Consider the following 15,668-nt stretch of genomic DNA (forward strand, 5'->3'; position numbering starts at 1 on the left):
TGTTTTGCGTGACGTTTGGCAGGCAGTTGAATACATTCGCAGTCAACGCTTGCTTCTTTACTTCCTGTTTACTTGCAACCAGGAGTGCGGTTCCCTATTCAGTTGCAGGGGTTTCATCCCCCGCCGTAACTTGGGATGCAGCCTGCAGATTTGTGAGAAAGTGAGCCAAATTCGGAGATAAACCAATTTGTTAGCATCTTATCACGGTACTCTTCGTTGTTTTTTTCATTGTTCAGCCAACCAACTTGTTTTGGTAGATCGCGCCCGTTTAAAACGTACATAATTAAAGAGACGAATTGTTTGTGGGCTGGGCCATTGAACGTGTCTCACCAGGGAGTAGTATCCGAATTCGGCTGATGAGACAGTCCCCACCCCCTCTTTTTGAGAGTAAAGGCATGTAGAATTCAGAATAAGTCCCGTTTGCAGAAGCGTGCGAAAGAATTTGCAAATTGGAGGAGGGAGGGAAATCAGCCAAATAAGATCACCAACAATATAGGTTAGCTTGCCAGGATCTGGAGATCTATATGCGTGCCTACCTGGAGTAGACATCAAACCAGTCAGCCTTACACATCAGTCATCAATACCTTCGCAAAATGAGAAACATCACCCACACATACAGTAAGTAACGGAACAAACTACCGCGGAGAATTTTATCCATAGCCCACACCAAGCAGCGGGCACCCCCGACAAGTGCTTGCCACGATTACCGCGCAGCTACTGCCGAACAACCAGCTATTTCCGATGCCAAGAGCCAGGCATCAGTTTTGAATTTTTTAATGCGCCTGCTGCCAAGGCCGTGCTGACGTGGCAGTTTGTGCACTCAAACAAAACGCTGTCTATATCCATGCACAGTAGTTTAACTGGGCAGCACTGTACCGCATGACGTCACTCGTCGGCTGGGGCGGGCGAAATCAGCCCGGTAGCCCTCTATTGGGCAATATCCGAACCATTACGGGAAGGGTTGCGAGGAAGTGGGACAGCATCCCAACCCGTGGATCTCACCCACGCTGGACTTTACGGACGCGGGATGTTTTGAACTCTGGACGCTGCGAGCCTGGACTTTCGGATTCTCCTCCGTCCAGGGATATCGGACGGTTTCTGGATGTTGTGAACGCCGGACACTGCAATTCTGGACATTTTGACTCATGGAGTCATGAGCTCTGGACGTTTCAATACGTATCAGCCGGTCCGGCGAGAGGCTCGTCGATGTCTCATGGGCTGCACCAGCCGCCGAAGTGCAATCGCAACTTACGCAATACAGCATGAAACCCATGTATTGCTCATGATGTACGAAAATATAATCGCTACAGTCGGCTTACACATCAAGTGACAGGATGTGTCAAAGGTGTCTCCTTATGGGGCAATCTACTGGCATCTTTGGGACATACACGCTGCTGGTGGAGCTAACTGTTCACTTGTAAAGTCACCAGCACCAGCCATCCGCACGCGCCGACACACCAGATACCGCTACACTTGGAGCGACCCCCGGTCACGAGGGCAGCGGCAGGCACGAGACAATCGGTCGTGCTCACTCATCTCAGAAACGGCCGCTAAACAAATATGGCAGTGTAATAATAACACGAAATATGTGCGGCGTGGAGTGGTCCATCAGGACGCCCTTGTACCCCCTAAGGTATTGTCATACAATCGGATGTCGTTTCATTATCACTTCGATACCAAACGCCTCATACTAGGTCTATACAACTTAAGTGGCATCTGGTTAATTGGATTCACACTCATCTTATGTGGAACGAAATGCCCATTGTATGGTAATGTGACAATCACAACCAAATGTACAAAGTTTCCGCGACAACGCATATATGCACAGCATGCAGAAGGGCTACACATGTAGCGAGCGGCAGTTATATGATGCAACATACTGCTGGGGACATTCGTGTTCAGTGTGGTGGCACAGGCAAGTGCTGTTTCATATTTTACATTGCAAAGCCAATTTGAGGCTCCTCAGTCCGCCAACTGCCAAAAGCGTTTTACACGCCGCGCGCTCCATCCGCTTAGCTTGGAAGCTGGCAGCTGAACAAGTTCAGCCATCCCTCAAATTGCGTCAGCACGTTTTCATTACATCTTGGCGTGTACCCCACTGCTGTCAAGGCCGCCGCAGCCAGCACGTGTGAGGCCGGTCGGCCAATAGCAGCAGCAGCTGTTGTTGAACAGAACTATTCGCGCCACAGCCGGCAACGCACTCCATGTGCATGCTTCACGTGAAATTTGAGGCCAGCGCCTTCTCGTAGGCACGCTCGTCGTCGCTCGTGCTGTTGCGCTGGCTGGAGAGCGAGTCGGCAGCGCTGGTAGCGGCCTCCCCTGGCGCCAGGCCGATGATGGCTCGCACGGCGGTGGGCACTCGCGTTCCTTCCCGAAACTGGTGGTATATGACCTCCGCCAGCTTCAAGCTGGCCTCCAGGTCAATATGCATTGCCAAGTCGTTGACGTGCTGCCGCAGTAAACAAACACGACCAGCATTAGCACAGCCAAACAACTGTCACAGTTGCTGCTTCTGTCGTACCCTAAAATACATCCGATCCTGGCCAATGGAACCCTGCGGTCAGGCCGCCAACATCCTGGCCAAACGTACACAGCGCCGACAAATCAATAAGTTACCAATGAGAAGCGGCGTGGAATCGGGGATTCATTAAAGAAGAGGCAGACAGCCTTTCTTGTGGATGACGTAACCCATTTCACAACTGACGTCTCGGAATAGAAGGAGACCAGAACATCAGACCAATCAGAGTGCCAGGGTAGAACTCAGTCATGGATGGACGGTCCAACACGACGCGTACCGCAATGTTCACACCACCATTCGATGAACTCGGTCAACTCTGACCTCTTCGAAGGATACCCGTTCCGGCAACTGCGCCACAATCAACTTGGTGGTATCCTCCACATGTGCCATCAGTTAGCCGCAGGACCCCTGGGGCCACAGCTGGGTGGTGGCAGATTGCTGACGATGTTACACCGATGCCAGCAGGCCTGTCGCTGGCCGACGCCTCACCTTGACAATGGCCGAGAATCCCAGGCTGGACTCCATGATGATGGAGCGCTGCTGGACGAGCACAGCTAGCGCCAGCAGCAGGACGAAGTTGGGACAGGGTCGCCGCGTCCACAGCACTTCCCAGAGTCGCTGCACGTCGGCCCACTCCATCTCACGCTTGAACCACACCAGCAGCCACCTGCCGCGCCGACAGGTGGCGACGTCACCGACACTGGCACGGTATGGTGAGACCCGGCACGGCGACATGTGACGAGGGACCGCACGGTGGAATGGGATGGCACAATACTGTGGGGCGGCGGTGTGGTGCGGTTACATGGTGTGACAGGGCGACATTAACAGGGGGAACAGCACAGTGAGATAGGGTGGCACAGTGTGGCGGGGTGGCACGGTGTGACGGGGTGGCAACGTGGTGGGGCAGCACATTAAAACAGGGAAGGGTGGCGCTCTGGCTCTGGACCAACTGCAGGACGGCGCAGGGCGACTGCGGCGTGAAATATGACGCGGCGCCACAGCGAGACTGGAGCGGCACGGCGCGGCAGGTGTGGCGGTGTGTCACACTATGACAGCGAGGCACCACGCACCGGAACGTGAATGACATGCGGCTGGATTCGTTCTGGTCGAGGTATGTCCAGAAGTCCGGGTCGTACACCTGCAGCAGCGCGCGCAGGTCCGAGAACTGACGCTCCATGCCCTTCTGGGTCAGCTCGAAATTGCTGCTCTGGAGGCAGACGTGAGGGTGTGGGGAATCGGGGTCCTCTTCAGCGCGGTCGTGACGCTGACGAGACGTCAGCGTGGCTTTCCACCGTGGCGCCGCGCCTGCTAGTCCGGCGGCGGACCGACAACCACAACTAACCGCCAGCAACAGGTCAACCCAGTCTGGTTCTGTTCGGCCCCGCGAAACACGACTACTCAACGAAAAGGTCATCACATTTGTGTACCAATGTAAGAGATGAGTAACCATGCTCCAATAAGATAAGAGTTTACCACGCTACAGAACGTGACCTCAGAAACCACATAACGAGGCGCGCCTTGCATGTTCTCTTGATCTCGTACGCCTCTGCAGGCCGCAACTGAGTCATAGTGCTAAAAATACCAAGGCATGTTCGGACTGCATCAGCGCCTGCATGACCATAAATAGATATGTCGTAATACAGTTAGGTCCAGGCATGTTGGCAACCCGAAAAGATACGGAATTCTGGGCAAAACCATCGTCGACCGAAACTGCATCACGCCAAGCCTTCTCCCGGCAGCCCACCCTACCACGTGATCCATGAAGCCGACAAAGCACCAGAAGGCGTCCACCTCGTCCCTGACCACGAACAAGATCGGGCTGAGCAGGTCAGACATGCCCTGCAACAGCGGCGGTCACGGCCGGGTCAGGTCAGCAGGGGCGGGCAGCGGTCACGCCGGGCCGGACGTGCATCGTCCCACACGGCACGGTACGGCACGGCACGGCACGACACGACACGGCATGACGTGACACGCCACGACATGGCGCGGCACGCAAACACATGCCAAAATGATGACCACGGGTCGCCGAAAGCTGGCAACCATGGCTGACACCAGATGGCGCTGTTCGCCTGCCAGGTATCCTCGACTGACGACGACGACGACTAGCAGAACTGATAGCCAGCACAGGCAGCACATATCAGCGGCCGGGCGCGTCCAGCCCGGCCGGCGGGTGGCCGGCCTGCCGCCCACCTCTGACCGATCCGGCTGACGCACCTGTACATAGCCCAGGTCGAAATTGTACATGCAGTAGGTGACGAGAATGTCGTGCAGCAGCTGGACGTTGGCGCCGCCGGCGAAGAACGGCTCGGAGCGGTCCGTGCGCGTGACGTCCTTCTCTGAGGCATGTCAGGTTACGCCAGGGGTCATCTTCACCACAAACAAGCTCGCCACGACGGATACGGTTATACTGCCCAAGAAAACCCACTCGACAAGATTGGCATTACAGACGGTCGGAGCCAGTGCATGCTACGCCGTTTTTGACTGATTAAAACAGGGGGTGGGGGAGGGGGGCACAGCGCGTGGCGACATTCTCTGCGACTGACTTTACGGAATTTATATATTGCTGTATGTTCATTTTACGTTGATTCGAATATGGCTTAGTTGAAGAATTACATAGCGTCAATTCAATACCATGGTGATTTGTCTGCGTCGTATATGCCCAAGCATATATAATGGGTGGGTACTAACCAGTTGAGTTTTGAAGTTACAGCTAAATGGTATGCAGTGACCCGTCTCCAGCTATTTAACATGGGCATAATCACAACACTAGTGTTCGTGGGAGGGGGAGGCGAGGTCAAGAAATAAATGCAGAGCAAATGTCAGAAAATAAAAGAGCCAAGAAGCGCAGCCGCTCAGATCAAAGCGCAGCCGAGGGCGAGAGAGAGCGAGAGCGAGAGCGAGAGCGAGAGCGAGAGCGAGAGCGAGAGCGAGAGCGAGAGCGAGAGCGAGAGCGAGAGCGAGAGCGAGAGCGAGAGCGAGAGCGAGAGCGAGAGCGAGAGCGAGAGCGAGAGCGAGAGCGAGAGAGAGAGAGAGAGAGAGAGAGAGAGAGAGAGAGAGAGAGAGAGAGAGAGAGAGAGAGAGAGAGAGAGAGAGAGAGAGAGAGAGAGAGAGAGAGAGAGAGAGAGAGAGAGAGAGAGAGAGAGAGAGAGAGAGAGAGAGAGAGAGAGAGAGAGAGAGAGAGAGAGAGAGAGCCCGAAACAATCTTGTAACAAAACCTTCAATATCACCTTGTTCAACATATCAAACTTCCCTGACATGCGCGCCAGACAAGACGATTCAACATACCGTTGAAGCTTTGAGATGGGTATAGCGAAATGGTTACTTAACGGTTACTTATTTTTCAAGTGCAATATCATATTATTGACGTGTAGCGCTCTGTCGCGCCATCCCCTCCCTGCAAACGGAAAGGCGCCAATGCCATTACAGCGAGACGATCTGTCCGTTTGAGAATATCTACTCCCAAACACTTGGTGAAAAGTTCGGAAAATCACGCGAAAGGTTCAGCTGCGCTTAAATGATTTCTGAAAAGCAAGCCTCCGATCGAGGCGGGAAAATTCACGCCTGCCCCCCCCCCCCCTCCCCCCCCTTACCTCCGTGGCGACTACCGCACCGCGGCACGATGGCGGACAGGGGCAACACAGTCTGCAGTGCTTGCACTCAAGTCTGGCACGCACGGCAGCGAAGTACAAGATATTGAACAAGACGAACAAATCGCCGATGAGCGGGCAGCGCGGCAGCAACATGTCGGGCGGCATTTCCACGCGGCCTCGCTCCATCGTGCATGTGCGCGCTCATCCCAGACGTAGCGTACGTGGTGTGCGTGGCGGGGAGGGCGGACGGCCAACTCCTCCTCGGCAGGAGGAGGCGGACGGCCAATCCCTCCACGGCGGGGGGGAGCGGACGGCCAATCCCTCCACGGCGGGGGGGGGGGACGGACGGCCAATCCCTCCACGGCAGCGGAGCGGACTCTGCGGGTTGGGCGCGGCGCGCCGGCCGACCACGCACCGACAAGCGCGCGCCGGTCCCGGAGGCCGGCGAACTGAGCCAGCTGCTCCTCTGACATGGAGGCCCACTGCAGCTTCATGCGGAAGTAGTCGTCCTTGCGCTTCTCGCGGTGCTGCTGCCGCTCTGCAGTCGTCATCCCGGCCCGGTCGTAGTCCAGCAGGAACGGCCAGACCGCTGGGCGCAGTGATGGCTCCACGCCCTGCCGGCCCCACCCGGCCAGCTCAAGGCACGCGCGCACAGAACACCGGACGGCGAGCCGCGCAGGCTCCACCAACACAGTTATGCGTGCAGAAAGGCAGCCGACACCGGTCACAGATCAGGATACAGATCAGGATACGGATCACAAGGAGAGGAAGTTGCCCGGTGTGATGAAGTTGCCAGGTGTGGTCATATAAGGCAGTTCCAGAGAGCAACCCTATCTGGACGATGTAGTGCGGCTATTAGGCCCTACTCACGACTGGTGTAATCGAGAACGGTAAACGGCATCTTACCCCGCGAAATACGCGCTCACGCAGCTGGTCAGCGTCCACAATGCGTCCCTCGGCGTCGTGGAAGCCATCCCACTCTTGGTGAGAGAGGGGGCGCTCTCTGGAGACCGGCCGTCGCTCGCCCAAATGGATCTCAGTGACCACCTCGAATCCTGCGGCGCAGGCCTCGTGTTTGTCAGGTGGAGTTACGGGCCTGGCACGCATCCGAACCGAACGGAAACTTTAACCGTACAACATCTGGACCAAAACACGTTATAGTGAGTCCCCTACGGCAACACGCGTGCTGTTTGACTTGTTCCACCTTACCGGCTAACGTCACTGGCACTTTGTCAAGTTCTTCGAACCTCGTTGCCTGGTGCATGAAAACCGACCGCCATTGTCTATGGCACCATATCACGCCCACATAACACCAGTGGGCGCAAAATGGCCCGATGCCGACGCGCCCTTAAACACCAAATCACCACCACCACCACATAACACCACATAACGTCGCAGCCTAATACAAATTTGCCCGTGATATTTCCTCATTGGATGAAACACTTTATGCCTTCAGTTTCTTAATATATTTTGACTTATTTTTTGGGCCACTCCAATATAACATTCGCTGACGAGTACTGGCACTGTAACTGCACCAAGCGAGGCGCCGGCGTCACCCCGCGGCAGATGGCACGCACCCTCCTGCTGCGTACTCTGCAGCCGCGGCGGCTCAAACTCGCTGCTGTGCTGCTTCAGCAGGTCGGCGATGTCCTCTGCAGGCCTCTGGTCCTCCAGACCCAGGTTCACTGGACACACGGCGGGGCGCAGCACTCAGTTCCGGCCACAACCGCCACACAACACACCATCACACTTAGCAAACTATCATAACACCATTCTTGAGGAGGAGGGCTAAACGACGCCTTCAACGCTTGGGCTCCTCTGGTGTCCCCCTCTCAAACGTCGATCCCCGCGTGGGATGTCAAGACCATCACGTTCCACAGGGGCACACACCGAGACAGTGCAGCCAAATTTCATCCATGCCGTCAAAAAGCCGTTGTAACGTCTCCGCCTGCCCGACTGGCCGGCACTGACCGGCCGCGCCGGACACTGATCAGCGGCAGCGGCACGGTCCGAGCCCACTGCGCAGCCCCCACTCACGGAAGGTGTCGGCCAGCTTGCCGAAGCCCGAGAGAGCGGCAGTGCGCGGGTCCTGCTGGAAGTCGCGCACGAACTTGAGGACAGAGCCGAATGAGCGTTCCACCGGCAGCGCCAGCTCGTACAGCGACGACGGGCCGGCGCGCGCCGCCGGCGGCCGGTCCACGGCCAGGTACAGAGAACTGTCCCGACATGACCTGGCCGCACGGACGACGCCCATCAGCTCCGAGACGTGACAAAGCCGGTGCCTGTGTGCGCCATTCTTGGCCGCACGGACGGCGTTGAGGTGTGACAAAGCCGGCGCCTGTATGCACCATTCTAACATGCATTTCACGGCACGAGTTAATGGTTTTACTCTAACACATGAGAGACCAGATCTCAGAACTGGATGATGATATTCAGCGACCCATCGCAGGTTGAAATCAGTCGTGCCGTGCTGCTAATGCTTACGTGTTCCAAAAGTACCAAAATACCCCATAGACACTAATTATCAAAACAACCTGGCAAACACAATTATCAAACAATTATCAAAATAAGCTATCAAAACAGTTGCAGGCTTTCGACAAACCACAGGATAGCACGGATCTTCATTATCCATCGAAAAGGTTACCTCATAAATGTTTCCTACTGTTGACATACACCTCGCCACGTCACCAAAGACATTTCATGCGGCCAAACCATGCAAACCGATAACAAATATTAGTTACTTTCACCTCGTGTGTCATTGGGTGTGTGTGTCCTTGGGGCTTTACGACGCACTCAGCTGCTGAGGCTATATGACGTCGCCTGCCTCTCACCTTGGCCGGAAGGGCGGGCACCGCGGGGAATCGAACCCCGTACCTCTGGTTTCCCAGACGTGCAGCGGTTAACGCGAACGTATTAACCACTACATTACCGACACCCAGTTACTTTTACCTTGACAAATGATGAGCATGGCCACAATCACAATGATGCGAGATAAGAGCTGCAAAACAAAACAAGACATGTTCTCCCAAAAGGAGGCCGAATTGGCAGTTCATTGGGACACCTGAGCCATAAGACGACCCTGCATACCGTTGATGACTAGAGGCGGCGAATATCCCTCAAAGCTAAACCATCGGGGGTGAATCCGCACCATTGACCGGTTTCCATCCCAACAGAGCCCCCCCGGTGGCTCCCACCGGCGCGGAGCAGCTGGCACGGCGACGCTCACCTCTGAATGGGTGTGACGCCGTACACGGTGTCCAGGAACGCGTCCGTCTCGGCTCGGGACGGGAACCGCAGAGGACTGGTCGTGCTGCCATCGCTCTGCACGATCACGCAGCGCGTGCCCTGCTCGGTGACGCGCAAAGAGCGGATCTCCGAGAGGTCGATTTCGATCGGGTGCGGCCGGAACTGGGCCGGCTCGGCCCGCCCCAGGCACACCGCATCTGTGGGCGACAGGTCACAGGTCAACAAACACCGTCGCCGCCGACACAGCACCCGCGCCCCCGGCAGCCGTCATGATGGCACCAGCAGCGTCTCCGGATCATCAGAGCTGTATAACGCACTCAGCAGCCGAGGTACTATGGCGGAATTCCCAAATCTCGGCTGCAAAACGAAACCCTCGCAGCACCATTTTTGTGATGTGTGCCCCACCCACCGACCCACCCACACACACAATGACGCACTCGAACAAAATGGACTCATTGCCGGATGGCGGCAATGGGATGCATGCACCACAGGCTCCTGCACAGCTCGGCGACGGAACTTAACAGCGGGCAGCCCAATGAGCCGCCATTCGGGCGCTGCGACTGTGCGCGGAGCAAAGCAATCGACCGGCTGGGCTACGGCTGCGGTGAGGCTGAGGCTGAGGCTGAGGCTGAGGCTGAGGCTGAGGCTGTGGCTGAGGCTGGGGCTGAGGCTGAGGCTGAGGCTGAGGCTGAGGCTGAGGCTGAGGCTGAGGCTGAGGCTGAGGCTGCGGCTGAGGCTGAGGCTGAGGCTGAGGCTGAGGCTGAGGCTGAGGCTGAGGCTGAGGCTGAGGCTGAGGCTGAGGCTGGGGCTGAGGCTGAGGCTAAGGCTGCAGCTGTGGCTGAAGCCAAGGCTGAGGCTGAGGCTGAGGCTGAGGCTGAGGCTGAGGCTGAGGCTGAGGCTGAGGCTGAGGCTGAGGCTGAGGCTGAGGCTGAGACTGAAGCCGAAGCCGAGGCTGAGGCTGAGGCTGAGGCTGAGGCTGAGGCTGAGGCTGAGGCTGAGGCTGAGGCTGAGGCTGAGGTTGAGGTTGAGGCTGAGGCTGAGGCTGAGGCTGAGGCTGAGGCTGAGGCTGAGGCTGAGGTTGAGGCTGAGGCTGGACAGAGACTGGGCTTAGGCCGGGCGATAACTGCCTGCACAGCGCATTTATCACAGATGTACGTGCGCCGCTGCACGGCGGAGCCGGGAGACGCACGTCAACGCCTCACCGCGTGACGTCCGGCGGCCGGGGCAGGCGACTGTGTGGCGGCCGCACGTACCTTCCGTGCGGCTGTTGTGTCGGTGGAAGCCGACGGCCGGCTCCAGCAGCGCCCAGTCGGTGCGAGCCGGGCTGGTGGTGCGGTCGTCGGTCCGCTCCGGACTGGCGGCGTCCGTTCGCCTCCACACCATGTACGTGCCGTGGCCCTGCCAACCACGCGGGGAACTCATAGCCCCGTCCCAGGGCGACATCGGCCACCACGCCAGGAGAGCGACCGTTCTGACATCTGGCGCGCCGGCGCGACACGCGCTGGCTGCAGATCGGACTGAACAGCTCACATGAGCCGGGCCCGGACTGACGTCAGCACAGAGATGGCACGCACTCTGGGTTTGTTCACGGCCCATTAAAACAAGATAAGCAGCACGAAGTTTTGAAAGGTAGACCTCCCAGATCGGTGGTGTCTTCACCAACCGTTCAAAAAAAGAGTTGTGTGCTATAGCCATGCGCGCACTTGCACTGTCATTGTTAAACAAATACACGCAAGGAAAACAGTTTTGCGGGTGTCTAACCTTGTCAACGATGGTCAGGGAACCAGGAACAATCCTATCGGAGTTTGGCTGCGACCCGACCAGCGCCACATCCGGTATAGAAAAAATCACTGTTCCCTAAAACACACAATCGGGCGATGGTGAACGCATTGCACTCGGTAACACCATCATACAATACCTACATTTACCGTGAGTGGTGTGATTCGTAGTGAATCAGGTTTTAATTGAAATCCAGACACGATTCTGGGTCATGCACATCAAACGAGCATGCCGGCGGACTAAGCTGGGGCTACCAGCATGGCAAGTTGCAGCTGTAATGAACCGCAGCTGTAACCGCCGATCTACGATGAACATGAACATGAATCAACATCACCACCATCATGAACCATCATCAGGAAGCCATCATGATGCACTATTCTGGCATACTTTTACATGAAATAGCTCATTAGGGGAATTCTAAACTTTATTTTGATGAAAATCACAAATGTTTGTCTGATTGGCTGATCAAACCATAATATAGTTGGAAACAACCACAGATTTCACCTGCTCTTTTTTCTTCTCTTCATCCTTGTTAGCCTTGATGGCTTCTTCTCCCATCTCAGGGGAATGTCTTCCTTCCAGCTCAGGTGAGGATGAAGATGAGAGCATTTTTCTTCCACATCCAAATACCTTATACTTGTCTGTTTACACTGAAAAGGCAACAGCAGCTCAAAAAGAGCATAGTACATGAGTTGGGGATAAGCAGTGAAAAATGGCTAAATCTGCTCTCACCTGATGGTGGCTGGGACCCCAGAAATCCATTAAATGAAAGGTTTAGGCAACATCTGGACCAATTTCAAAACATATTTGTATCAGAAAACATAATGGAACATTAGAAACTGCAACAAGTTTTGAGCTTGCATAAACATGAGTAGATAAGGTATATTGCTTTCCAAGCAATGACTGCTTCCTTGGCATCAGCCAGTCACTACCAAACTCTTATCTATACCCCAGACTAAGGAAAATACACATCACACCAAACATGTCTGGCAGTAGTGAAACCCTGGCAAAACTATCAGTGCAAACACATCCTGAATATGAGACCCCCAAGCTTTGTGCACAGTCTGCATAAGTTTCAGCTCATGGGGACCAATGTTTCATGGAATTATGATGTGGATGAAGTGATGTCACGCAAACAGAAAGCTCAATATTTTTCAAACTTGGAAATTCAGCTCAGTTTAGCTTGACTTGAGTTTGGCACACATGTACTCCAGGTCCCATGGCCTAGTCAAAAGATGCCGTGCCTGCAATACAGCTCCAATGAGTACAAGCAAGTGCAAAGTTTGACCCAACAGAAATGGAAAGGTCAGCTGGCAACTGTCCAACCACGGTCAATCCAGGCCTGGGGGCAGCCATGCACAGCATTGTGCAGCGTAAAACCTCCTTGTTCCACTCTGGTAAAATAGGGCAGAGGCAAATCATCAGCTGAGCTGCTCTGCATGACATGGGTGACAGATTCAGTATAAATATCACAAGCTATGCCAAGTAGGTATTGTGTGCCCAAAAGTCGCTCATGCAAGCCATTTAGAATAAAAAGTTTCTGTGCATCAATGTCATGTATGCTCATTATTGTCACATATGTATCCTGCACAGGGATTATTTTTTTGCAAATAAGCCTATACTTAAGCTATGTAAAGTTAACCTAATGTAAAATAACCATAACACCTCCTCCACCCACACCCTTCACCTAGTCATACCCCTTCATTTCATTACACATCACAACCCGCACAAACAAACATTGCCTCTAGACAGACTCTGTGCAGGCTTTATTTCTTGGCTGAAAAGAATGCAAGGTACTTGAGATGACTGCCTGTGATCCTCTAATGTGACACTTGCTCCCCACTCACCAATTACACAATGCCCAACATGATTTCAGGCCCAAATGATTGTGTACCACTCATCTGTTGACAGCCATTGGAGGTTGGAGGAACATGATGAAAGTTGGTGATCTAATTGACACTGTACAGCATAATTCCAGCTCGGAGTCTATCATGTGACTCTAAGATTAGGGACAGACTTATTAAATGGATTGAGGTTCTCCCAACTAACAGGTGCCAGGATGTGTCAGTTAAGGTGCAAGTCCACCTTGACACTAGTCACCAGAGACATGCCACATGGCTCTGTTCCCTGTTGCTGTTCAAGCTGTTATGATGTTATAATTATATATATATATATATATATATATATATATATAATAGGTTCCCTGCTGTTTGAGCTGTTAATTAATTATCTACCTGAAGTTACACAGGGTTTCATTTACCTCCTCACAGATCTCACACTAAGCTAAGATTCATGGCACAATGGCACATCCAGCTGTGAGGCTTTGATGGGATTGAAGCAAGACCTTGATACCCTGACTGTCTGGTTGGTGCCCTGGCCACTGAAAGCCACTGCTGGTGAAGAATGGCAAGTGCAAGTCACTAAAGCTTGGTGGGGGAAACAGGAAGTTGGTTTATGTTGCAAGAGATGCATTCTGTTGGATTAGGCTGTGACAAAAAGAAACTGGGTCGCTCTTAGAAAGGGACCTATTGTTCCACAAGCAGGGAGAGGAAATCATGTCTAACATTCAAGCCATCCCAGATTCTAATGACCACCTGCTGGTCCTTTAAGCTGCTTGATCAGATGACCCAACCTCATCTGTTTAAAATGCTGGTGCAGCCTTACCCTGTGTATCCAAACAATATTGGGGAAGGGGGCATTTAGCTCTGCCAACCAAAAGCTGATGAAATGTGTCTAGAGGCAGGCAGCAAATCTCAAACAAAACATCAGCAAAAGGTCTTACCAAGAGGCTCTGTATCCTCTGTCATCCCAACACCATCACAGGTGCCTGGGATACATGATTGCTGTTGACCAGATCTCGCACTTCAATTGATTGATGACATGCACATTCTACTCATCAAAACAACCTGTGAGGGTCTGTGCCTGAAATCTTAGCAGGCCTCAGTTGGAGATGGGGGTCAGAAGGAATGTCTTCAACACAAGTTTTCAATGGCTAAAATGATTTTCCCCAGAGTGTAGCTCCCTCTGACATAGTGGGCATGTTGAAATACAGACAATATGCACACTGCACACCCTTAACACACATCATTATAGATCAGGTTTGATGCTGCTTAACAAGTCAGGATCTCAACAGGATCAAGCTGACATGCAACATGGCCTACCAGATCATGTACTTGGTAAGGTACGGACAGGTAGCACACATGATACTGTATACATTTGCAGCCTCCCAGCCATCACTCTACACTCCACAGCTCCTCACAATATACTTGCTACATCAACAATACTCAATCCGCAACCGGTTTCATGTTGTGATCTAGTCATTTTAAACGGTCAGTCTATTTACATAACTCATTGCATGAATTACTTGAAGATTCGGCAAGGACGAAAACCCCACCACACAGATTTTTTCCGAAATCAACCAACGTAGGCATTCAAGTTTCCCGTTTTCAAATAGTGTGCTAATGACACAAATCCACTTCCGAACCAAAATCATCCGGCAATTCTTACCTCAGTCACCCCAGCGTCCCTAATGGTTCTCCGTGTTCCCCTTAATGCTCATAGTTCATTGCGGGGTAATGGGTTCAGTGGCGATCATAATTTTGGCCAATGTAGCGCAGTGGGCCAGTGGCGCAAACAGCACAGAAGTAGAAATCCGTTTCATATAACAGCTATTGATGACGTCATGAACCAAATTACTCGCGAGTGTCCACGAGTCGTTTGAAAATTTTGTTGTGGATCAGTGGTGCAGGCAGGGTGGGTGTAGGGGATTCAACGTATGATTAAGACCCCGAAAGGCCGCCCGGAGGTCCCGTTGAGGGGCCCGGCCCCGGCGATGTAAAGACCAATACGTTATCATCAATCTAAAAGCCGCGCAGATGAAATACACGCCCACAATACCTCTAAGTGGATGATTTTATGTCCAAAAGCGTTGAAGGGTACTTCTTTCAAATGCGTCATCGCTGTCGTCCACCTGTTGGCCAGAGCTTAGTGTAGGCAGCGGGGCAAACCCTGCGCGGCCTAAGGGGACTGCAACGCCTAGCGTCGAGGCTTTTGCCGCTAGGATTTGTGAGCGCGCATGCTCACAGCTGCGTCACACAGTTTGCATGACTCAACAATTCTGTCTGAAGATTGAAGATATTTGGACTAATATAGCTCGGCCATGTTAATGCAAATTATTGAGCCATAATGATCTTCAATGGATATTCGCGGAGTCCTTGATATCTTTGTACATTACCGATACAGATTCCGCTAATGCTTCTGAGTTCTATCGGCTTAAAAAGAGTCCACAGGAACATTGCTACCGCATGGTTTTTCAGTTTGCTTGCTATAGGTTTAAGACAACATTGATCTCGCCATGACACCTGGCCTTTATTCTGGATATGGAAGGTAAAAATGTTTTTGTTGTATGTGTGCACATGTGTAATGCGGTCATGAGCAAATGGGCCATGTCCAGCGATATTCGGGATGGGGCCCTTTTATTATCAGTTAGCCCTTTGCCAACCTTGTGCTCCGACTCACGAAAGCTCTGGCTGCGC

At 53.3% G+C, this 15,668-nt stretch overlaps 1 protein-coding gene across 1 annotated transcript; it reads right to left on the reverse strand.

Annotated features, from left to right (window-relative positions):
• Positions 1 to 1,256: 1,256 nt before the first annotated feature.
• Positions 1,257 to 14,731, reverse strand: LOC119100715 (TBC1 domain family member 17). Its single transcript, XM_037223805.1, has 14 exons — positions 14,641 to 14,731; positions 11,638 to 11,783; positions 11,116 to 11,211; positions 10,608 to 10,752; positions 9,335 to 9,551; positions 8,146 to 8,339; positions 7,686 to 7,793; positions 7,015 to 7,163; positions 6,524 to 6,722; positions 4,733 to 4,854; positions 4,268 to 4,357; positions 3,589 to 3,725; positions 3,008 to 3,185; positions 1,257 to 2,449 (listed from the first exon to the last, which is right to left on the reverse strand). The coding sequence occupies exons 2-14, from the start codon at positions 11,740 to 11,742 to the stop codon at positions 2,216 to 2,218; spliced, it is 1,974 nt and encodes a 657-aa protein (XP_037079700.1). The 5' UTR covers positions 11,743 to 11,783; positions 14,641 to 14,731; the 3' UTR covers positions 1,257 to 2,215.
• Positions 14,732 to 15,668: the final 937 nt, after the last annotated feature.

The sequence above is a fragment of the Pollicipes pollicipes genome, unplaced genomic scaffold (assembly GCF_011947565.3).
Source record: "Pollicipes pollicipes isolate AB1234 unplaced genomic scaffold, Ppol_2.1 Scaffold_4881;HRSCAF=5763_pilon_pilon_pilon, whole genome shotgun sequence".
In the NCBI taxonomy this organism is placed as follows: Eukaryota; Metazoa; Arthropoda; class Thecostraca; order Pollicipedomorpha; family Pollicipedidae; genus Pollicipes; species Pollicipes pollicipes.

Excerpts from the sequence above, each read along its gene's own strand:
- LOC119100715 (XM_037223805.1), bottom strand. The coding sequence starts at position 11,742 with ATGCTCTCATCTTCATCCTCACCTGAGCTGGAAGGAAGACATTCCCCT. Across the intron at positions 7,794-8,145 it reads CAAGCTGGCCGACACCTTCC|TGAACCTGGGTCTGGAGGAC; the intron begins GTGAGTGGGGGC and ends CCGTGTGTCCAG. Across the intron at positions 4,358-4,732 it reads TCGACCTGGGCTATGTACAG|GGCATGTCTGACCTGCTCAG; the intron begins GTGCGTCAGCCG and ends CCGCTGTTGCAG.